At 41.3% G+C, this 24,694-nt stretch overlaps 1 protein-coding gene across 5 annotated transcripts; it reads left to right on the top strand.

Annotated features, from left to right (window-relative positions):
• The first annotated feature begins 2,003 nt into the window (after positions 1 to 2,003).
• Positions 2,004 to 23,075, top strand: dnah2 (dynein, axonemal, heavy chain 2). 5 transcript variants are annotated; one of them, XR_004932690.1, is made up of 7 exons: positions 2,004 to 2,327; positions 2,414 to 2,555; positions 2,645 to 4,054; positions 6,569 to 6,688; positions 6,781 to 6,916; positions 7,323 to 7,513; positions 22,896 to 23,075. XR_004932690.1 is itself a non-coding variant. In XM_036146933.1 (3 exons), exons 1-3 carry the CDS (start codon positions 6,562 to 6,564, stop codon positions 7,462 to 7,464), a joined length of 405 nt encoding a protein of 134 aa, XP_036002826.1. In that variant the 5' UTR covers positions 6,469 to 6,561; the 3' UTR covers positions 7,465 to 7,513. The 5 variants fall into 5 exon arrangements, 1 of the variants encoding a protein (XP_036002826.1); XR_004932691.1 differs by having other exon boundaries at positions 2,414 to 2,961; positions 3,986 to 4,054; XR_004932689.1 differs by having other exon boundaries at positions 2,414 to 4,054.
• The last annotated feature ends 1,619 nt before the right edge of the window (positions 23,076 to 24,694 follow it).

Genomic DNA, 24,694 nt, shown 5'->3' with positions numbered 1-24,694 from the left:
ACACCTGTGGGGGTTTTCTGGACCGCAGGACGACGGCCACACATGCTGCTGCTAATTGGACTGGCAGCTCTGGCACTTTCTCATTGCCATGGCTAATCACCACTCTCTGTGTGACCTGTTGTACCACACGCCTGTCTCTGCCTGCCCCTCGCCGTGGGAAGGGGCAGCAGAGGTCTGTTTGGAGCTTGCGTGGCATACTAGTAAAAGCTTGCCTGTGACATTTCTCCATCCTTTAAAAGAAACAAGCTAAATGTAGTTTTGCGGAAGGAAAACTGAAACGTACGATAACCCCCCCCCCCCCCCCCCCCCCCCCCCCCCCCAACAGAGCACAGGCAGATAAGGTATGACAACCTTTCAGGGAATAAAGATAGGGCCAACAGTTTAAACTGTTTAAACTAAAACACAAATGTAGAAATATGCTTTTTTTTATTGTTTTTTAAACAAAAATGCTAATGTTTTTATTATTAATGTTGCTAAAATATAATTACTAATTGATGCACCATTACCTATACCTATTGTTTAACGCTAGTGCTTATATTCATTTAAATCTCAATGCACAAATACACATTAGACATGTCAGATATCCCAGGGAGAGGAATGAATGAATGAATGAATGAATGAATGAATGAATGAATGAATGAATACATTTATTTCAGACAGACAATTCCACCAACTAAAAAAAAGTGCGCGATAAACAAAATTACAAGAAAATCCCAATCAACACGTGCATTTTCATTGGTATGAGCGCCAACGGCACCTTACATATCCGTATATGAACTTGAACATAGATAGAAACTAATAAAAACAAACAAAAAAAACAATTCCTATTTATAAACCTGCAAGTATAACCTCAGATGTGACCCTGATTAGCAGTAAGTGTCTGAAAAGGTGTATGAAGAAGTTCACCTTATTTATTCAAACCCCTTCTCGCTCCTGTCACCTAAAACGTAATGGTGGTTGGGTTTCCCATGACTCGATGGATGGATGAATGGATGGATGGATGGATGGATGGAGAGGCAGATTAGGAGAAAGACAGGACACATATCAGTGTGTTGGGTTACTGTTTTAAAGTAGCGTTTCAATTTTAGCTCTAGATATTTTTAAGACCAAGGTAGAACTGTCAATTTAGCCTGAAGTGGTGGAATTAAGTTTAAAATCACCCAAAACATCCGTAGGTTTATACAGAAATAAAGAGTCATGGGAAAAACTAAGTACACCTTGCCGTAGTCACTAGATCCACAGTCTGGAAAAGTCTGGGATTTGCTTTTAGCATTTTTCAGGTTTCAGGATAAGTGTGAAAAAAAGGAAACTGAGCACTAAAAAAATTCTAACCTTTTTATTTCTGTGCTCTGAGAACAAAACAAAAATCAAACAACTTGTATTTTTTTTTTATTTATACACAATTTTTAAATATATTGAGTTGATTTGTCTTTAATTGGTCAAACCACACACCCGCAATTTTTTTTTTTTTTTACATTTTAACCATCAGTAGTTTGTTTTTTTGCTTACTGAATTGACACTCATACAAACATTTAAAAAGACTGATTCAACTGCCTGTTTGATCTCCAGACAACTAAACCGGACCCGTGGTCTTTAAGCTTGGTCCACAACCCCAAACAGAACCCTAAAATTTGTAATAGAGTTTTATTTTTCAAACAAATAAAATACAGGCATCAGAGTTCACAAGTTTGTCTACTTCCATTATTTGTGGAGCCCTCAGATACTAAATTTTTTATTTATTTATTTGTTTGCACCAAAAACCATTGAATATGTACAAGAAAAAAAATTTAAAGATAGGGGGAAAAAAAGGAAAAAAATAAAAGAAAAAGAAAATATACTAAAAGTTTGGGTTTCTCACATGTTTATGGCTGATACTTTGTATTCAAGTGTCCATAACTGTACTCCCACCACCACCTACCTGGGCCAGACCGTGAGCGACGATTCTGCGCTCAGCGAGTTGGGGGAGCAGGTGAGCAAGCTGCGAAAAGGCCTTTTTTAAAAATCAGCGACACCCGGGAGAAAGTGGAGGCCATGAGTCTGGAGCAGGAGGAGGCCAAGAAGCAGGTGGTGGAGTTCCAGAAACAGTGCGACCAGTACTTATCCATCATTTTAAAGCAAAAGGCGGAGGCTGATGAACTGCAGAGGGTAGGTGTCGCCGAGACGTGTCGGTGAGCAATTATCCACCAGCAGATGCTGTGATAGGTGTGGTTTTGTTCAGAGGGTGGGTGAGAATAGCGAGAAAATCCGAGCGGAGGAGTAAAGCCGTGGCTGATAATGCGCAGAGGGAGCTGGACAAGGCCCTGCCTGCTCTGGAAGAGGCCCTGAAGGTCGCTCAGCTTCCCTCACATTTCGCCTTCATTAATTTTTTATTTTTTTTTGCACTGCCACTCATTTTCCCTCTCCTCACTCTCAGGCCCAGGGGTCTCTGAATAAGAAGGACATGACAGAGATCAAGTCTCACGGCCGTCCTCCAGCGCCGTTGGAGGCTGTGATGCACGCCGACATGACCCCGCTTGGCAACGAGCCGACCTGGGCCGAAGCCAAGAGACAGCTGGGTGAGAGGCGGCAACGGGGCAGAACTTAACACCGGCTGACCAGTTTGGAAAGAAGGAGTCCTGTATTAGCGTGACCTCCGTCTCTCCAGGTGTATGGAGGCATCTACCAGGATGTGGAGCCGAAGCGGGCGCTGCTGAACGCCGCCATGAACCAGTTAGCAGAGAAGGAAGCTGCCCTGGTCGACACGCAGAGAAAAGGTTCAAGAGGTTGGAATGAAAGAGGTTTTACTTTGACTCTCACACATTTCAAAGGGACGTTTGGGGACAGGTGGCGGATAAGCTGAACGAGCTTAAAAAGCAACACACAGAGAAGCTGGTCATGAAGGAGGGCTTGAGAAAGAAATCTCAGGAGATGGAGCTGAAACTGTCCACTCCACAGAAAGGGTCCGCTGGGAGGAGAGTTACCGTAAGTGAAGTCTAACGTTGAAAAAGGAGTTGCTGCAGTTTGACACGTCTTACTGCACAAGGCCGATTAGGATGTAAATGTATATTTCAACAGATCATTGAGGTCCAATAAAGCTCATGAGTAAACCTTTCATCTATTGTAGGCCTGTAAAACATATAAATCACATTGAATGAATCACAGACAGTATATGGATGAAGGTAATAGTGATGTTTAAGGGCAACGTCATTCTGAGAGTTACTGTGTACTGGCTCTGTTGTGAAGATTTCAGCAACATGCTACTTTTCCAAGTCACAGTCAGGTTTCAAGTCTCTAATGAAATGAGTAGACATTTTCTCATCAAGTCCATGACATGTAGTGCTCCTCTAACCCTGTATTGCTGAAAGCCGGGATACCAAACCTGTAATGTTCGTCTTATCCTAAAATGATCACATTTACCTTGAATAATTAGCTTTTAATATTTTAACATTTAATTCAGCATGGCACACAACTGCTGAAGGACGCTTTACTATTTTCAACAACGCAATTAAAAATATATTTTATCAATCCCCAAGGCAAATTTGATTAATTTAAATTAGATTTATTGATTTTAAAATTTGATAATGTGTAATATTTACGCAGTCAGAAATATAGATAGGGATTCATGCTCCATTTATGCTCTATATATAAAATGTTATTTTTTTTGCAACTCAATTCGCTGAGTTTTGTTGATCATATTGATTTTCCGCTTACAGCTAATGATAACATAACATTTAACATTAGCGTATTACATCAGACCAAGAACATTTTTAATACAGAAATATAGGCTTAGAGAAAAGTATGTTTAACATCTGCTTACAGTTTTCTTTCTCAAATGGTACTTTTTAATCTGACAAATGAGCCTCATCGGAACGACTCTTCTAATTTCTGGAATATCACTGCATCTGTAGCCCAGCATTTGGGTCACTTCCACATATTTGGCCGTAGCTGTATCTCTTACTACTCTTCAGTGTGACATAAATGACTTCCTCTCTCCCCCCTTTTTAAGATGGCCACTGATAGCAGACCCTCAAGGCCAGGCTCTGAAGTGGATCAAAAATATGGAAATGGAAAAAAGGTGAGAGCAACGCGGCTCTGCTTTCTTCTGTGTCCTCGTCTCTCTCTCTTCCTGCGCTGTTAGTGGGATTCTCAGTCAATTTCCTCTCTTTTTGGCCTGTTTTTAGTTAAAGATTAAAGTGCAGTCTAGTTTCTCAACATGATACGTTGAGGATTTGGCTTCTTGTAAAGTAGCTTAAGATGCCACATATTGTCTGATAATGCAACAGATGCACACAAAATTAAATGCCATTTTTAATGGAAAATGATAAAAACCTACATAAATGATTGCCCCTTTTTTTCCAGCCATGTGTTGACGTAAACACAATAAAGGTTTTAAATGTGTTTAATTTATTATGGTCTGATCGCTGAAACCTACCTTCTAATATCTACTGTAGAAGACGTTAATTGAATAAATTCAGCTTTTAGGCCTTGGATTGAGAAGCTGTGGCTCGTTTCTGTCGGCAGTCGCTACTTTACTCTAAGTTATTGTGTGTGATTGTATAAAAGACATTTCAAAAAAACAAAACAACTGGACTTTTGTCCGAAGTTTGAAGACGTTTCGCTTCCCATCCAGACAGCTTTCTCAACTCAAATGTCTGTAGTGTGGAGCCCCAAGCTTTATAGTACTGCCCAACAAAGGCTTGTTATGGCTTAGATGACATGCAAATTGATTTAAATTGCAGGCCAACAATGACCTTAACGACTCCCCATTACTAATGAGTGGACCAGTTTCAGTTCAATTTGCATGTCATCTAAGCCATTACAAGTCCTTTGTTGGGCATAGTATAAAGCTTGGAACTCCACATTACTCCAGACATTTCAATTGAGAAAGCTTTCCGGATGGGAAGCGGAAGTTTTCCGAAAAACTTCGGAAAAAAGTCCAGTTGTTTTTGTTTTTTGACTTTTTTGGAATGACAATGACCTGGGGTCCGTTCTTCGTACGTCGCTAACTCAGTTAGCAGGATTTCATTGTTGACGATTTGGCATCATCTTGGATCGTTTGGTTCTTCGAAAGACTTCCTGCACTTGTTGTCATAGCAACATGTGCGCCAGCTTGAACCTGCTCGAGAGCAGGCTTATTTCATGTAAACAAGATTAGATCACGGCTGTATAAGCGGAGGAGATAGGGAAGTCTGTCGTAGCCATGTCCATTTTTACAACAGCAAACTGTTGCGGAAGGTGCAAGAATAATTTGCAGAGTTTTTCGAATTAATCGCGTATTGCACAATAGACAGGATCCTGTAGCGCAGCGCGACAGTAGAGAGATTTTTCTTGGTGGCTGTTATAAACAGTCAAACACATCATTTAACAGTGGCTTTTAAAGAGGAAAAAGTGGTGTTGGAGCCATAAATCTAAAATATTTAAGTTATTTGTATGATGGTTTGCTTTTTATTTTTATCCTATTCAGTAAGAACTGCTCAGCCGGTCACCTGTTCTCCAGGTGAAAATCACTCTGCCCCTCCTCCCCCCTTGTGGGAAAGTCCGTATTTCAGCTGAAAACGTATTCTAATTAAATTTTGAATTTTAGTTTAATGTTTAAACCTTAGTCACCGTTCGGTATTGCGAACCCTGTTTTATTTGTTGTTCGGGCCATTTTATTGTGAAGTTTAGTTTTACTTTGAAAGGCTTGCTTCCTGTCGAGCCGTACATTGTATTAGAAAAAACTATGGACGGATTATCTAGACATGGAGCAATACAGTTTTACCGTGTAAACTGTGGATGACTTGGAAAAGGAAAATTTTAATTTTTTATGGATAAAGATTATTTTTTTGTTAAAATTCCCAGTTTGCACGTGTCCTTTACTTCCCGTGTCTAAGGAATGACACCGAAATTTGGATCTCTTGACATAACAAGTGCCTTTTTTAAATAAAGTGTAATAATTAAAGGCTACCATTTTGTAGAATATTCTTGTATTTTACTTTTACTTGTCCCCATGTTCTAGTGGGTCCTGTGGAGGCTCTGACATAAAAGAACAAAGTAAATATGAAATTATTAAAAAGCAAAAATACATACTGTAGAAAGTGATAGAAACATCTACCATGGACAGTATTTACGCATTAATTTGTCTGCTGCTTTTTGACGGCACTCTCTCCTGGCTTTGACAGATTTTTAGGTGTTTTAATTAATGACTCAAATTCGGCATAACCTTCCATTAAAAGCTCGTGTTCTGCTTGGGAGAAAAACTGTGGGCGTTCTTTGGCCATGCTGAACAGCCAATAGCAGCGCTGCTGATCATTGTTTCTACTATCGATACATTTCCCCTTTTAAACAAACGCATGAACGCGCAGTTGTCTCAGATAACTCAATCCAGCCATACTAATCGTAAACAACAGGTGTGTTGGAAGAACCCAATTAGCCGGATGAAATCATCTTGGATGTCTCATTTGATCTTGGATGTTTTAAGCAACGTATGAAGAACGGACCCCAGGATGACTGAGAATCTTCACCAACATAACAGCCATTTGTGATTGTGTTTTGACTCGCTGGTTCCTTTGTGTCCGGGGTCTATAACTAATCGACTTTCAAATGCCAGACTACATCCGGGTGCTAGAAAATGCCATCCAGTTTGGGGATCCTGTTCTGCTGCAGAACGTCCAGGAGGAAATAGATCCTTCCCTCAACCCTGTTCTCGATAAGTCCCTGACACGTATAGGTCTGACTCGCCTGAGCAAAACCCTTGGTGGGATTTGACTTATCTAGATGTCAGATTTGTGACTTTTTTTTCTTGGGGTTGCCTTTTCCCAGGTGGCAGGCTGCTGTTGAAGCTCGGCGACAAGGAGTCGGAATACAATCCCGAGTTCAGATTCTACATCACCACCAAGCTGTCCAATCGCCACTTTCTTCAAAGACCACCACAGTTACCTCCGCTGTCAAGGAGCAGGTGTGTGTTTGTGTCCGAGTGGAAGAAAGTGTTCATCAAAGGTTGATGAATAGATGTATGTACAGTATATAAAGCACTTTATGTCATCTCTTAAATACAATGGAGGATCTGTCACTGTTAGATTTCCTAAATGCCTTGACTGTACAGGACCATGAACTCTTTGAGATAACTGAGATTAAGTCATCATTGGGTCATTGTAGAGAAGAATTATTCACCGGTAGGACGAGCCAAAGAGAAGAGAGCATAAGTGAAGACAAATGTCTCAAGACTGGTTATTTTAAGAAGTTTGGGCAAGTCTTTGCTGTCGGTTCCAGTGATGGTGAAGGGTGCTGTATTTATTTATATTTTTATAAATTGCAAACTATCTGAAGTATTGGTGTCCTTTGGGTTTGTTTGATCCCACCAGGCTCCTGAACGAAGCCAGTGGCTCTCTGCTGGATGACGCACCGCTGGTAAACACCCTGCAGGCTTCCAAAGTGACGGCCAGCAAAGTTTCAGAGCAGCTGGAGAGCAGCGAACAGGCCGAGCTGAAGATCAACTCGGCCTGAGAGGTCAGGACGGGGGAATGGTGTACAGACGATGGAGAACTGAGACAAGGTAGTTAAAATACAACTCTATTTATAAAGCCTTTTAAAAACAACACCGTTGACCAAACTGCTGTACAATGATAAAAACTAATAAAATGCAGAAATACTCTTGCCCACTCTAGCTGGCAGAACAAAAAATAAATAATAATAAAATAAAAAAGAATCAAATACAAACTTCTCAAACTGAGTTAAAAGCCAAGGAGAAATAATGTTCTTTAAGCGAAGATTTAAAAAAAGCAAGTGAGTCAGTTTCTCTGATTTGCAGTGGTACCTTATTCCAAAATTTGGGAGCAGTGGAGGCGTGATTCAGGACAAGGCAGCAGCTGGCTGCCTTTGAGACAGCTTTATGGCAATACGATTAACATTTATTTTATTTTTTTTTTATTTTATTTTTTTTTTTATTTTTTTTTTATTTATTTTTTTTTTCCCAGTGTCCTGTCTAGCAATGTGGCAATAAAAATTGATATCTTAATGCCAAATAGAGCTCGACAGATTTTACTTTCACAAGTGGAGCAAACAGCTTTCGCCATAATGCTCCGCTTGATTTGTGCGTGTAAATAGCTTTATTGTGATTCCTGCAGGGAGAATTTCAAATTATATGGACACTACAATGGGAAAGTAGGAGAATAAAAGAAAAACAAGAAGAGAAAAAAAAAGAGAAAGAAGAGGTGAAAGAAAGAAGAGATAAAAGGAAGAGAATGATAAAACTTCCTCTGTCTGCTCCATCACCTGGAAAGAGACACAAAAAGAACAGGACAACCAACAGACATAAAGCAACAGATACAATCGTGTAACACCTTGATACCATTGCTAAATCATATGTATTATTATTTAAGCTGACATGTGTAATGTGATACCTAAAAAAAAAAAGTAAAAGAAAGTAAATAAATTATAGCCTTTCTGTATATAAGTGAACATTTAATACCTGGGACCCAGCACCTGTGGGAGATTGTGAGAGTGCACTAGTTTAGATGAAAATTATCCAGAAGGAAATGGCTTGATAGTGGTTGTGGAGAACCGAAGACCCGCCTTCCCCGAGCACAGAGGCAGGGGTCAGGGGACCCATAACCCCGGACTCCCAAAGGGGCCCCCAAAGCAGTGCGCCCGAGAGGGGCCTTCACAGGAAATCTACAACCCCCCCCTGAGGAAAGAGGAGAGACGACCCCGAGGAAATCCCCCAGCCACCGCAATGCCGACGCCCTCAAGAGCCGCGGGGACGAGCCCGTGGGCTCCGCCGGCAGCCGGCCGCGCTGAAGTGGTCCTGGCCATGGGCCCTGGGGGCCAGAGGCCGCGGGGGCGCCCCGCCCCCGCGGCAGGGGGGATTAACATTTAATCACTAGACTAAATATTAATTACTGATATCTGCAACATAATTTTGCTTTGTCAAGACTCTTATTCAAAATATATGAAATTAGATACTGACAAGTCAAAACAAGTTTTGCCTAGTAAGATTCAAACTATTTTGCCATTCATGGGTCGTTTGTCACCATAGATTCCTGTATTTTAGTTGTAACTAGTAAAGATTACATTAGCTATATCTTAAACCAAAATTCATACTGTTAGTATTGTCAAAATGAATCAAAATGACGGATATCTATAATGGTAAAAATAAATGTTAAAATGTTTTGCCATACTCCACAGCGGCAGTACTACTGATGTCAGTTTATCCTGATAAACATACAGATAGTTATAACTATCTGTATGTTTAGGGTTGTTGTCCTGCTAAAAGGTAAAATTCTCCATCCTAAGGTCTTTCCTGTATTCCTCCTAAAAAGTGTGATGTTGAATGTTGAATTTTTGTGGCACAATAACTGTAGTTTAGGCTCAAACCGTAAAAACCCAGGTTCCTTTAAAGACAGTAGATACTGTTGATGGAGACATATACAATGAACGTCGTCTTTCTTTGATGGGACTTTTTTTTAGTTCTCAAACGTCGACAATCCTGAGATTGATTACCTTCCCCTGACCTCAGCCTTTTATAACAACTCCTTTACGGCAAATCATCCTCACTTGTTACTGTGTTTAGTGGCGAGGCTTAGTCTGACTCTAACCCAATCGCAACCTCATTTGAATATAACTGAAGCACGGCAAAATAAATCAGATGGACCAGATGAAACATAAAATATGTGAGGTTTGATCGTCTGTTGAAGAAAGGAAGGGATATTTTTTAGTTTTTGACTCAAGGCTGTCTATATGGGTTTTAAAACATTTGATGTCCTGCAACAGACTTACCGTATTTTCCGGACTACAAGTCGCAGTTTTTTTTTCATAGTTTGGCCGGGGGTGCGACTTATACTCTGGAGCGACTTATGTGTGAAATTATTACACATTTTCACCGGTATATCGTTACACCTGTTATTTTCACACCAAACCACCAGAGGGCGCTCTAGGCCTGTGTTGAATCAGACGTAAGCGACGTAGAAGCGGAAGTGCCGCATCTTTTACCTCCGGAGTTAACGGAGTTATTTGAAAGTGACACCGAGGATGAAGATTTCACTGGATTTTAGTTATTTGGAGTGACACGGGCGCTTTGGTTAACTTCTTCGCATGTTATTTATGCTAAAGTTATCTGAAAAGCTTTTGATATGTTATGTTAACATACCAGGCACGTTCTCAGTTGTGTCATGTAGCGTAAGCTAACCGTACAATTATTCAGCCTGTTGTTGCCTCCGTTCTATTTTTATTTAAAATTGCCTTTCAAGATGACATGTCTGTTCTTGATGTTGTATATTATCAAATACATTTCCCCCAAAAATGCCACTTATACTCCAGTGCGACTTATATATGTTTTTTCCTTCTTTATTATGCATTTTATGGCTGGTGCGACTTGTACTCCGGGGCAACTTATAGTCCGGAAAATACGGTACTTTTACTGTTGTGACAACCGTAATCCAAAGGCACGCTTCCGTTTCCTGTCTGTCTCGTTTACCATAGGGCGCTCTCTATACGCCAAGACCGCGTGTCGTTCTGCATCACCTCCTTCGTCGTTCACAACCTAGGGGCCCGCTTCGTGGAGCCGACCGTCCTCGACATGAAGGCGGCACGTTTCGGCTGCCGTTCTTTGGACTCGGCGGCGTCAGCTGTTGCGAATGATTGCTTTCAGAGTGTTCAACACTGCAACAGGACAAGTCTGACGCGGTTTAAAGCGCTCACATTCGATTAAACGATTAAAGGTCAGGGGCCCCCAGCCCTCCTTCTTCCTCTGCGTTCTCTCTCAGGTGGTGGAGGAATCCACCTGCTGCACTCCTCTGATCTTTGTGCTGTCTCCTGGAGCGGACCCCACAGGAGCTTTCTGCTGCAGCTGGCCGAGGCCTCGGGCATGAGCAAACGCTTTAACGCCGTGTCTCTGGGCCAGGCGCCCATCGCCAGGAGCCTGATAGAGGAGGGAAGTGAAGAACGATAAAGGACCAGCTGCTGTCATTTTAGCTGAGTCATTCATTCAGACCCATACGCAGTCTGGGAAAGAAGTGCAGAATTTGATTTAATTAGTTTCCATGTCTGGATAAGCAGCAGGGGGGGAGGGAATAAGTATGGAAAAAAATTAATTTTTCCCATACTTATTCCCTGTTAGCCTAAAAAAAAAAAAGATACATTTACATTTCTAAATTTAAGCTGCTCCAATCAGCTTTTTCTGTGGCTTTTAAATCCATCTGTGCACCTGACTGTCCTTCTATCCCAGGGGTTCCTGAAGTGGGGGTCGGGACCCCCCCGGGGGGGGGCCATGACACACCTCTTGGGTTTGATTTGATATTGATGTGCAAAAAAGATTTAGCATTTCTCTTTTTTGTGAAAACGATAACAAAGCGAAACATTACAAGATGCTCCACATCTCCTATTTTAACTGCACTTTTTTTGTAAGCGCTCTTACAAAATCTTACTTTATTCCTGTAATTTTACGCCTTTATTCTCATAATTCCCCTCAGTTCAAACACTTAAAAAATCCGGTTTCCAAAAAAAAAAAACTTCCATCGACCCCCTGGAAGCTTTTGCACAGCGCTCTACAACCTCTAAACCTCTAGAAATTGGTCACTGGGTGTTCCTCGTCAACTGCCACCTGTCTCTTTCATGGATGCCGGGACTGGACAAGATGCAGGTGCAGAAGCCCCACCCGAAATAATTTTCTCTGCCGAATGACAGACCTCATGTCTGAAAGCTCTCCTCAGACTTTACAACCATGGCTTCTGAAATGACTTTCTGAGGCGTCTCCACCTCGGTACTGAGCTACCACACCTGTACGCTCCACAGCGGCAAACCGCCGAGGTGCACCCGCTTTGAGGGTTACAGGTCGGTTCCTCGCGTACATTTCACTAGCAGCACTTGGTTTATTTTGGCTTAAACTTTTTGAAGCGATGAGTTTAGATTGAAATGTTTGCCACCTGCTACAGGCCAGATCGTTACCTTGTCCTGATGCAAAAGCCCAAGAATTGAACGACGGCGCTTTCTTTAGCTGTAAGCTGCAGCCAAAAACAATGCAGGTGGGCCACCCTTAGCAAAAAGTAGTACTTTTGAAGTTCATTTTGTTAAGTATACTTATGCATAAGCTTAAGACTTCTGTTCGTACTTTCCAGGATAAGTCAAGTATATTTCACTCTACTATTGTTAAGTATATGAAATATAGTTAATAAAAAGTACAGTTCAAGTACGCTGCCTCATTTTAAGTATGAAATAAGTATATTCGTAGTACATTTTAATAAACTACTTTTTGCCAAGGGTGCTTTTATACTCCAGTACTATATATATATATATATTTTTTTTTACGTTTGATAAGGCCCCCCCATCTGCACTGGAATAAAGATTAGGTCCACCAGCACATATGGTTTATGGCGATTGAAAATTTTAGTTTTAAATCAGGACAAAATTATTACAGGAAAGATAAAAATCCTACAGTTAAAAATGTTAAGTCCAACACATCTTTTAATAAACACACTTTTGACATTGTCTTTAATTTGATAGTAACATCCATCTAATGATACTTAAATTCAGACTTAGGTGCATTCAAATCTGCTTTGAATTCAATTATTAAACTTGGCTAATTACAGTAAGTGTTTTCAAAGAACTACTGACCCAAAAACTGTTTTTATATTGCTAGACAAAAAAAAGGGGGAAAAAAAAGAGTTCTGTTTATTATTGTTAAAGAGTCAAATGGTTCAAAATAATTTACAAACTGGATGAATACAACAAATGAGCGAACCCCTTTTTTTATTTTGGATTTACAATAATTTACACATTCATTCCTTACAAAAGAAAATCTGAGTTCTTTATTTAAAATTATCATATTTTGTAGAGCAAGTAAAACAAAAACATGATTGTTTTTTTGTTTTTTTTTAAAAGATTTTTACTTTTCTGGCCCTCGTGTTTCTTTGACTTGACTATTTTGGCCCATGTACTAAAACATTTGGACACCCCTGCCCTACATCAACGGCTACTTCTGCGAGGCAGCCGTGAATCAGAACTACTACAACTGAGGCGCTGGCGTTCTTTTATTTTTCTGTCTTCTTCCCTCTGCTGTTCACAGTTTAGGTTCAGGAGTAAAGTAAAAGTCAGAGTCCTTCCATCTGCCTGAAAAGAGCTTTTTTTCCCTCATTATAAAAGTAAGCTGTGGTCTGCTGAAGCTCTGTGCCCTTAGCAGAGCACTAGCACCACCAAGAGGACAGGGCGAGTATTACCACAACACGTGCAGCTTTTAAAATGTCCTCACTTTGTTTTCTTTATTGCAGTTTCTCAGGGGAGTGAAAGGAGAGGAATAATAGTAGCGATTGCTGGGTAGTTCAGTGAAATACTTCCTGCAGCCTGGCGTTTGTATTTTATTCTTATTTTCTTTGCATAGTTTGCTGTTGTTGAATTGCTTACAGAGGAATAAAATGTGTCTGTGGAGTCAAACCAGGGCGGGAACTCCTGTGTCTACAGGAAATAGAAACAGTTTGGTAAAACTTAAAAAAAAAAAAAAAAAAAAACAAGATGTTCAACATTTAAAATGAGGAATTATAAGTTATAAAGTTCCAGCGAGACTCGTCAAATCAATGAATGGGACATTAATTTGGGGTTTTTAATCATTTATTTCAGCTGTCCATTTTTTTTTTTTTTTTTTTTTACAGAGTTTTAACTATTATAACAAACAGCTTGCATTTTACTTAAGTTTGTTGCACAAATTTCTATTTCTTGCTGTTTTTTTACTCAGATCCACAAGGGGTCATAATTTCACATCCAGGGTTAAATGACAGTAGAAATGAACTCCCAGTAGTGTTTGATTCATTGTGTCTTAGCAAGTTGCAGAGAAAGCACATTGTTTGTGTTGCCATTAACAAGTAAAAAGGGAATATTTGACAACTCTTTATGGCAGAATAGGTAGAGTTGGTTTTAAATTGTCTGGTTTCCTGGCTGAGAATATGCTTTTAAGCAAAGGACTCCCCACATTTTAATTTGCCTGCTTTATCCAGTCCCAAATGATGTTTGATGTGTTTAGGATCCATGTCACAGTTGGCTGGAGATAAAGTTCAAGATTTTGGAGGTAGCCCTCCAGCTGCCTTATAACCCTTAACCAGTGACACCGCCACCTCCACCATCACACAGTAGCGCGTTCTTAGATGCTTTAGAGCGGCTGTTTGTTTGTTAGACGACAACAAAGTCAGATGCTGTTTGTTTGTTAGACGACAACAAAGTCAGATGTGAAACTGACTGCACATTTATAACGGGGGCCACGACCGTCAGGGAGGGTGGAAGGGTAAAACATGAAAATGTTCCTCATCAAACATAAGTCCTTCTGCTAGGGCCCACATTGTGTCAGCACGCGACAGCCTGTGTCCATGTTTCAGACTTTTATTTTGAAATAAGACAGGAAGGAAAACCTGGGTTCAGTTTCCTCAGCAGCAGTTTTAGTCTTCGAACCCATGGAGGCCAATTTTTGCCATGACGAAGGTCAGCCATGAAGTCTGACCCTAGCTGAGGTCCGGCTTGATTTGGATGTGGTTCTGGGTTCTTTGTGACGTCCAAGGTGAGCCACCGATTTAATTTTGGTGGGTGGGCCGGTCCTGGGACGTTTCCCCCTGCTCCATGCTCTCTCCATGGATGATGGCTCTTACTGTGGCTTCAATTAGCTTCAAGTCTGAGCTTTGACTAGGCCATCACAGCACCTTGATTCTTATAATTTTTTTCAGACGTTCTGTTGAAGATTTGCTGCTGAATTATTATTTTTTTGTCTGCTCAGTAACCTAATTTCAACCATCTTCCCACACATTTGACTAAAATGTGGGACCTCCATTATTATAAACGACTTTGTTCCTCATTGGTTTTTGTATCCCATTAGATTGTGTCTTGATGTATTGGTCTTTGAGATCTTTTGGCCTACCTCATTGCATCAGGCAGGATCTTGGCACCACAGGTAAGGTAGAAAAAATGTAATTTGTCATTTAAGAAGATAAGAAATTATTTTCTCCACAGAGGACTGGATTGTTTACTGGAGTCATTGTTATCTGATATCAACATTTATTTCATTTAAACAAGGACACGACAACAAAAAAGAAGCACATTTTCAAAAGGGGGCAACGAATCTTTTGACTGAACCAGCTGTGTTTCGGTGCAGGGGGACAACAGCAGCCTCCAGTCACCAGAGTTAGATGCCAGAAGTTAGAAAGTGGTAGCCATGTGTTCACACTTCTGATGCTTTGTGTCTAAATAATAAATGGCAGCCCCGCTGCTTTACACCCTCTACCTGTGAACCAATCCCTAAGGGGTTTAACATCACAAAATGAATTGCTATTAGCTTGTTTTGCTAATTGAAGTCTTCTAGCCGGGGCGGGGGGGATTTTGGTTGGGTGAGGGATACTTCATACCCAGATCTGATTTCTGAGGCAAACGGAGCGCTTCATTAAAGCTAAAAAATAAGGGAAAGCCTCGAAATGTGGTGTACAGGAGTAAGCTGGACTGTGGTGTTGTTGGAGGACGCCATAACAGAAAAGTCCTGGAGACGGCCAACCTGAAGCTCATGTCTTTTGCGTCCTCATGACAAGAAATGATAACTTTCACATCAAACCCACCAGTCCAACCCCCTCCAGCAGCAATGTTTGGAGAATTTGATTTGGTGAACACCACGGCTTGGAAACAGCGAGCGAATAAAAGCCTCTCGGTTTCGATGCGCTGTTGAGGCCACAATGCTGACGTTGCAAGACGCACGTGTTACGTTTCGGAAAGACAAGCAGAACCGGTTGGGTTCTGGTGTTCCCTCAGCTCGGCTGTCGGCCTTCCTTACACTTTTATCTGCTGGTGGTGAAGTTAGTTGGAGGTTCTGTGGCAAAAATAATCAGCTATGTTTTAAAATCATAAACCAGAGACGGATTTCTCATCTCCTCTTTGTGTGGATCCAGGCTGATGTGATCTATGACAATTGTTTTTAAAAAAAAAAGGGTTACACTTTATTTGAAGGGGTGTACATAAGACTGACATTACACTGTCATAAACATGACATAACACCTATTATGAACATAAATGACTCTTTATGAATGTTTAGGACTGTTGTCATTAATTGTCATTCTGTAAATTATGACACTATTAAAGCAAAATTGACATTGTTTAAAATGTCTTTGTTATGACAACTTGACATGAACAGAGACAAGGTTAAGTTTAGGGCTTGATTTGGGATTTGGTTAAGTTAAGGGCTTGTCATAACAAAGACATTTTAAACAATGTCAACTTTGCTTTAATAGTGTCATAATTTACCGAATGACAATTAATGACAACAGTCCTAAACATTCATAAAGAGTAATTTATGTTCATAACAGGTGTTATGTCATGTTTATGACAGTGTAATGTCAGTCTTATGTACACCCCTTCAAATAAAGTGTTACCAAAAAAAGATTGAATTTGAATATATAGGAGAACTAATTATCATGAACTCTAACTTGGTTTCTTAGGCCTTTGCAAGAGAAGCAGACCCACAGCATCACAGATCCTCCACCGTACTCAACAGTGGGCCTGAGTTTCTTCACCTATTCCTGCTTCACTCTCGAGTGTTTCTTCCCAAAAATCTTAACCTCAGTCTCATCTGAACGAAAGAGACGGATCCAGTTAAAGTGTTTAGCAACCTCCACGTTTATGTTTGTAATGGTAGGACATATAAAGACCTTTTCTTGATCCCTCCCTAGCAACCAGCTTTTTACTGCAGTTCTCTAGTGGAGAGCTTTTAGAGCTGTGCGTGGTGGTAAGATAAACCTTTATTGTTATACTTTCAGTTATTTTTGATTATATTTTCTGCTCTAGCCGTAAATAGGAACAAGTTTAGGCAAGGCAAGGCAAATTTATTTATATAGCACATTTCAGTACAGAGACAATGCAAAGCGCTTTACATGATTAAAATATAGGGGAAAAAAACAGAATAAAAGCAAGTAGGGATACAATGTAGAAACAAAATAGAACATGGGAAAATAGAAACTAAAAGCAAACATTAAAAACAGTTGGACTACAAAGTTAAACTAATGATGTTTCAGTAAAACAGTTTAACCAGAACAGTTGAATGCAATCTTAATCAAATGTGTTTTTTAATCTCGATTTAAAGGAACTCAGGCTTTCCGCACTTTTACAGTTTTCTGGAAGTTTGTTCCAGATAAGTGGAGCATAGGAACTAAGGTTTAGGTGAGAAGTGATTTGTCTGGCCTCTATTTCTTAACTCATGAAGATCAACACGTCTACTTCACCTTTATGGGACGTCTCTTCTGTGTTTCCCACTCTAAACGGTGGCTGATGGCCTCTGTGAGAAACAGGAAGTCATGGATTATAAATTGGATGTTCCTAGATGCTCTGATCGGTGAAGAAGAACCCATTTTAACTAAGCATGCATTAAACAAAAAGTATTGCATTTAATATATCGGATAACATAGATGTACTAACTAAATACGGCAGCAGTAATTTAGCTAAAAACAATAATTTCTTTACATGGAATGTATTTCCCCTGTATTTGAGTGAGATGATGTAGTTGCAATAAAAGATGGATTTATTTCAAGGCTTTCTACACATCTTTGCCAGTAACGTGTCCAGTGATGTAAACACGGGATGCTACTGTGGGAAACGCTGAATCATTTCCATTTCAGGTTGGTTCTTATCTAAAACATGTCTTGGCTCTGCGTCAGCTCTCGCCCATTTTAGACGACACCAGAGACTGAATTGGTTTAAAAAAAAAAAAAATTTTTTTGGTCTGATCTGGATCTTTAAAATAGTCGGTTGTTGTTTTTTAGTAGTCTCATCACAAAGATCCAGTATCCCAGCATCTGCGAAAGGTAGAACATATTTCATTATTATAATATTCAGGTTCATAAAAACTCCTTCTGTTGTCAAGCTACAGATAGTCGTTCATATGATTGCAGCTGTTTTTCATCTGCCGCATAATAATAAGGTGAAAGCAGCCATGTATGAAGGTATGATATTTTTGATAGAAAGTTAACCAGCAGTTTGTTAGTAACAAACTGCTGTAAGTTTTATTTTATTGTTAGATGTTGACGAGCCGTGAGTCTGTTAAAAACAAGAGTTACAGATTTAGCTCTTTGGTTGATGGGGGATTTCATGTTGTTTACGTCCTCTGTGGCAAAACTACGTTCAGGAAACAGAAGGCCGATCTTGTTTGTGAGGATGTGATTCCAGCAGATCGGAAATAAGAGTCATTTCGGTTTGTCTCTGTGCGCGTTTGTCTTTCAGTTCATCCCTGGTGGAGCTGGAGAAGGGGATCAAAGGCTTCGTGGTGATGTCAACAATATATACGATGCCCGGGTGCCCCCGCTGTGGGAGAAGGTGCAGAGACACATGGAAAACACACGGCCATGAAAAGCAGTTTTGATCATCCTTTACCTTATGCTGTCTTGGAATAAAAAAAAAAACAGAATTCAAGTACTTTTTTGTACATGTTCCTTTTCTCAGCTCCTAAAGGTATCATTCACGCCTTCAGCGTCGCCTCACCTCAACAGCGTCTGTTCTCACATCCGTCTGTGGCGTTTCTGAAGGCTTTCATACCAAAAAGCAGTTTCAACCCTCTTTATTTTCTTCACAAAGCGGAAAAATTAAGCTGTGCGGCGAAGAATTGGGCGGAGAGGATTGCCACTTGTGACAACTCACAATCTCTCATATCCTTCGTACTCCAGTGGTAGCAACACAGTAGACTTAACCCGAGTTTAGCCACATGTGACGAGTCCCTGAAGCAGGTGGGGGAAATGTGTCGTGGTCTAAACAAAACCTAAACTTGAACTTTTTGGCCATTTGTCCAAAAGGCGTGTTTGGTACAAGAACACAACGCATCACCGAAGGAACACGGTACCGACAGCGACACACAGCGGTGGGAGAAACATGCTTTGGCACTTTAGCTGAACTGTAGCTGAATATGAAGATATGGCTTAGTCTCGTAACACGATAAAAACTCAAAGTATATCTCCAAATCAACAAAAAAAAGGGTATTGGCAGAAGAGGTAGTTTAGAAATGGCCGAGCAAATGTAGAAACTCTAAATAGGCTGATATTGCTAAGTCAAGGGGTGCTATGCTAACTCTGAAACCCAAACATTTGGAGCGCTCTAATGAAACCCAAGGAGCTTTAACAGAGAATTAATTCAAAGGTGCATTCTTGGTATTGTCACTTTTTCTGTGTATATTCCTGTATTTGTGGGAGGCCTCCTCTGGATGCATTCCTGCAGCGGAGCGTTGCGTAGTGCAGCTCGAAGGGGGCTGTTCGTCAAGCTAATAACAGCTAGCGCAGGCTTCTGTTGTCCGGCGGGGTTTATAGCCGCGCTGATGCACGTTCAAGAGCTCTACTGACTTTTCTATGTTGCTCTATAACCGTGAGCCTAACGGTCTAATTTCAGCGTAACGTTGACCATTTTCAGCGTAACGGTCCATTACGCTGAAATGCGCTGGCGAAAACCCTGGACTGAAACCTCGGCATTTCTTTTGTGGCCTTCTCCTGACCAATACCTTTGGAAGATGACATCCTTATGATGCTTTTGGCAGCTCTCTGCTGCCTATGACCTTTGCTGTGAGACACGACTAAGAACATGTCAGTAAAAGTGCACAGAGCTGGGTTTTATTATGTTTTTTTATTTGATGGTAGGTGTATAGATACTCCTGTTTAACATCAGTCACCTAAATGTGGTGTCCAAAGTCAATCAAAAGCCTGGAAATGTTCTTTTTACATTGATTATATGATGGCAACGTTGAAGTATTATCACTAGTAATTTGGTGCTTATATAGAGTAAAACTGTGTTTTATACCCTTTCTGCGCTTTTAACAGGTGCTGCCATCTTTGCGTCCAAAGAACACACTAAAATCATGCAAAAATTATGATAATAGTGACGTACCAGCTGCATCAGGCAAATATACAACAGGTTGAAGGCAATAGATCTAAACATACCGCAATGCTCGGCATACGGTTGCAAAAAGAAACCACATGCATGCAAAGGGAAGTCCCTTTTTTTTTTTTTTATTCCCAACCCACTGAAAGAAGATGCGAGCGTGCGAGAACACGCAGCTGCTTGGCGTGCCGACTGACTGACAGCTTCCAGTACGATGGGAAGGTGTGCTTACTTCCTCCTCGGTGCTGTTCAGACGTCACTACCAGGCTTCCGGTTCAGATAATAATAGCTGCGCTTGAGGATTGCTTGTAGTCTGCTACTGTAAATGTTTTTGGGGGCGTCAGGAGGTTATTATGTGACGTCTGTCAATTATTAGTGCACTGGGGTGTTATGCTAAGAATACGGCATGTTTCACATGAAAATGGTTGCATGCTTTTCTTTGACTTTAAGTCTAAAACGAAGCCTCAGTCACATCTAATTATTATCTAACTACACTGTTTTAGTCTAATAATATGGGATATATCGCCAATAAAAAGTGGAAAAGGTTCATTTTAGACTTCATAACACAGTGTATATATAATATGTGGCTATAGATAGAGCTACGGTCTTCAATGCAAGGACATCTGCCTCCTTGTGGTTTACGAGAGCCAGGGCCGGATTATCCATAAGGGCCAGTGCCCAGGGGCACCAACCATGGGGGGGCACCACATGACACATGCTTTAAAAATATATTTTTCATAAATTGTTATATTATTTACTTGAAATTGTTGAAAGACCATGCATTATTCGTTTTTTGAACACTGATGTCACAATAATAATAAATGATAAATAAATCAAGATTTTTTTGATTTCAACATTTTAAAACGAGATATTTGAATATTGCTCACTGCTCGTATGCCTACATGTAGTTGTGTAAGTTAGTAAATAGTAAATTACATTACAGAAATCCCCTTGATTATGTCTAATGTTTTTGACCGGAGGACAACACGGGTAAGGGGGGGGGGCTTTGAGGTATAGTGCCCAGGGGCACCACATTGTCTTAATATGGGCCTGACGAGAGCACTGCGCTCCAATGCCAGGCTAATGTTGCCGTTTCTCCACCGACTCATCGCTAACTTGTAGATGTGGGTTCTGTGTTCCTCTGGTGGAGTGCCTGACGTAGAATCGCAGCCTGCCAGGGTCCACGGTTGAGTTTCACCTGGGATTCAAACACGGGACCTTGACGGGGATCGCTTGATACGACTAGAGATGTTTGCTTATCCGTTTCCTCTCGGAAGAAACAAGAACGTTGGGCTGCAGGGCTTTTCAGTTAAAAACGTCATCGGCTTCATTTGCAGAAGGATCGGCGTGTTCGTTTGCTGCCAACACTCCTCTTGTGTTGCTCAATGAGCCGTTGAAGCAGCTGCAGAACGGGCCGTGAAAAATGAGTTTGATTCTGCTCCGCTCATCCTAGCCAAAAGCACGCTCTGGCTGCTTTCCAGCTGTGAACGACTTGTTCTGGCTTCATGGCTGCTGGACCGCTCAGTATGGAGCGGGGCGGGTGTGAAGGGACACCGGGTCAAAGGGGCATTGACCCATTCTGGGTCAGATGAGTTGATGTTTATTTTCGACCTGTTCCTCTTTCTAAGGACTGCACCTGAGAGCGGCGTCGGGGTTTATGAGTGGCCCTCGTGGCGAGGAGCTCACCTTGGCCCTCGGAGACCGAACAAAGCAGCTGTCTGTGGACTAATCGGAGCGCAATGAGCAACGTAAACCTTCCAAGGCCCGTTCCGCTTTCCCCAATAAGACCCTGAGCTCATTGTGCTGCAGCCAGCAGCCTATTATCCGTCAATCTACTGTACGTGTATCTGTGTGTGCGCGTGTGTGAATGTGTTTCCTTTTATAGGAGCATTGGATAGCCATTAAGGCTGCTGCTTCCAGCTGAGCGTCTCCATTCAACGGACGGCTTGTAAACTACGCGACTCCGTCCCTTCCTTTGTGTTTCTAATCCTGGCTTTAATCCGTGTCTCTCGTCGTTTCCAGCGTGCATCACGCGCTTTCTCTCTTCGCCCTCTTACCCGATGTTCCCTTCTTTCATTTCATCTGCTCCGGCGCTACCTCTCAGATTCTCTCCGTCGGGCTCGTTCGTCCCTCCACCTCGCGCTCTCTCTCTCCTCTCCGGCCCTCCTTGGCATGGCAGCCTGTCATTAGCGCTGAGCTCAGACTCGGTGCTTTAATTCTGGCCTGCCTGCCTGCCTCCATCTCTATGACCATGTCGCTTCCTTCTCAAGCGTTTGCACAGTTTTTCAGTATGAGGTTTGTGGGCAGAAATGATACGGGTCTAATAAAAAAAATAAATTGTCAGAGAGCTGCAGAAAGTAGTATATGAGTCGTGTGTGTGAGGTTGGATGCCGAGGAAGCATGTATCCACTGGCTGGAAAGGATAAGCAGCCGGTTAAGAACAGAAACAGAAATGTACCAATGAGTGATCAGAGTGTGCTGAACAGATGAAATGAGTACGCTGAGGAAGAGGAAGGAAGAGAAAGAGGAGAACAGACTGGGGAAGGTTTTTTTTTTTTAAGGTTCGGACCTTCAGTCGGGCATTTCTAACGTGATAAAAGGTGCATTCATCCCCTGAAGTCTGTTGGTTTTTTTCTTTGTGCCTGAATAACTTTGTATATTTGGAATTGCATGGCTTGAAAATAAAAATAGATGAAAACCTGAACAAAACAGACGTAAAGACAGCCAAAGCTAGGGGAAGATCTCTGAAAGCCTTTGGGTGGAGTAGAGTAAAACGATGCCGTTGTTGAAGCTGATTCGGCCAAATCTCTTTTGTTTCAGAGGGGAAACCCTCACCTTCCATCTTTTTTTTTTTTTTTCTTTTCTTCTTCTGGTAAACCTTCTGATATGTGACACTTGCACAGACCAAATAAATAGATGAGAAGGAAGTCTGGCTTGCTCGCAGGGAGAACGAGGATAACACTGTGAGACTTTTCTCCCAGCATCCAGTGCTGTGGATCCCCTCCATGAGGAGCAGCCAACAGCTGGAAGCAGAGCTGACCCTCACCTCCTCTCCTCCTCTCTCTGCCCTCCAGGCGTATCCGTCTCTGGAGGCCCCCTAGCAGCGTGGACGCGGGATCTCTGCCAGAGATGGGGACCGGTTCGCACGCTGGGCGGAGAAGGGCCAGCCTCCCGTCCTGTTCTGGCTGCCGGCGTCGTGCCAAACGACTTATCCCCCGCCAGAGTTTGCATCCCCTGCGTCGGGAGCGTGCTTGAAATCAATTAAAAAATTTGACCTCCAATGTTGTAAAGTCTAAATACTTTTAAACATCACATTCTAATAAAATGAAAATGAAATAGATTTTTTTTTTAAACTCCTATTTCTTAAAAGCGACATTCCTCCTTTACTTAATATGGTCAATATCTCTATATGGTTCTTGCTTGAATTAAAATCTTACCAGATCTGATAATTTTGCCTGTACCTTTTATTCAGTGTTCATTTGATCACACGTGAAATACGCTTTATGTTACATCCATTCATGCGGGTCTAGGTACCAACAAAAATAAAGAAAGACACTGCAAAAACAGAACTAAAAATAAGTTACAATTTTCTTGAAATGAGTGTATTTGTACTTTATTTGAGCAGGTAAATAAGATAATCTGCCAATGGAATAAGATTTTTGCACTTAAAATAGGAGCAACTCATCTGCATCGACTTATTTCAAGTGCATTATATCAAAATATCTTATTTTAGGGGTAAAATTACTCATTCCATTGGCAGATAATCTTATTTACCTGCTCCAATCAAGGACAAATGCACTCATTTCAAGAAGATTTGACTATTTTTAGTTCCGTTTTTGCAGTGCAGCACAAGTACGACTCCAGTCATCTACAGAAACACTGTAGATGACTGGATTTTTGCACTTAAAATAGGAACAACTCATCTCCAGCATCTTATTTCAAGTGCAGGATATCTAATGATCTTATTTTAGGAGTCAGAATACTCATTCAATTGGCAGATTATATTATTTACCTGCTCAAATCTAGGACAAAAACACAAATTTTAAGAAAATGTTACTTATTTTTAGTTGTTTTTGCAGTGAAGAAGAAAGAGGAACAAGCAGACAGCTGTGATGAACTCAGGAAAGTGGAGTTTTGGTTTCAGCAGACAGACATGCGACAGTCTAATAACATAAAGCTAATATTTTCGTGACACATCTGGAAATGACCACAGAGCCGTTTACTTTATCTAAACGTGTTATATTGAGTGATCAATCGAGTTTTAACCCTTACGATCGTGCTAACAAGTGTTACATTTTCAATTTTAACCCATTAACTGAGCGACATTGTAACAGCACCATTCCTATATTTCGTTAAGAAAAGTACAACATCTTCATTTCCGGGGGATACACATTCTGGCGGGGATAAGTCGTTTGACACGACACCTGTCTTCACCTTCCCCAACGGCTTCTTCACCGCCGTGCTGCAGTCCACCGCATGACAACACAACCTGAGCGAGCAAAATTATCTCGGTGCTGATTTCATGAACCTGTCGCTGTTAGGGAGCTGTTTTCGCTTCCGGGGCGCACACAGGAAAGCACTTTTAGGCTTGCTGGGGTCAGAACTACTCTGCGGTCTTTCCAGGAGCAGGTTTAGCAATGTCTCTCGCTCCTTCAGAGCAAAGACGCTTAATCAGTCCCACCTTCCCGCAGCGTCCTCGCAGCACGGAAAGATCCGGGGGGAGTTTTTAGTCAGCTTGACCTGAAATTCCCACCGTCAGCTTTTTATTTTCTGGTGAAACGTGAATAACTACGTCTGGTATGTGGGGGAAAAGATCCTAAACGATGAAGCTGTGAGGGAATATTTATCCAGCTCTTTAGAAAAATCAAAACAC

The sequence above is a fragment of the Fundulus heteroclitus genome, chromosome 14, assembly GCF_011125445.2.
Source record: "Fundulus heteroclitus isolate FHET01 chromosome 14, MU-UCD_Fhet_4.1, whole genome shotgun sequence".
Taxonomy (NCBI): Eukaryota; Metazoa; Chordata; class Actinopteri; order Cyprinodontiformes; family Fundulidae; genus Fundulus; species Fundulus heteroclitus.
This window is presented reverse-complemented; position numbering and strand designations above follow the sequence as displayed.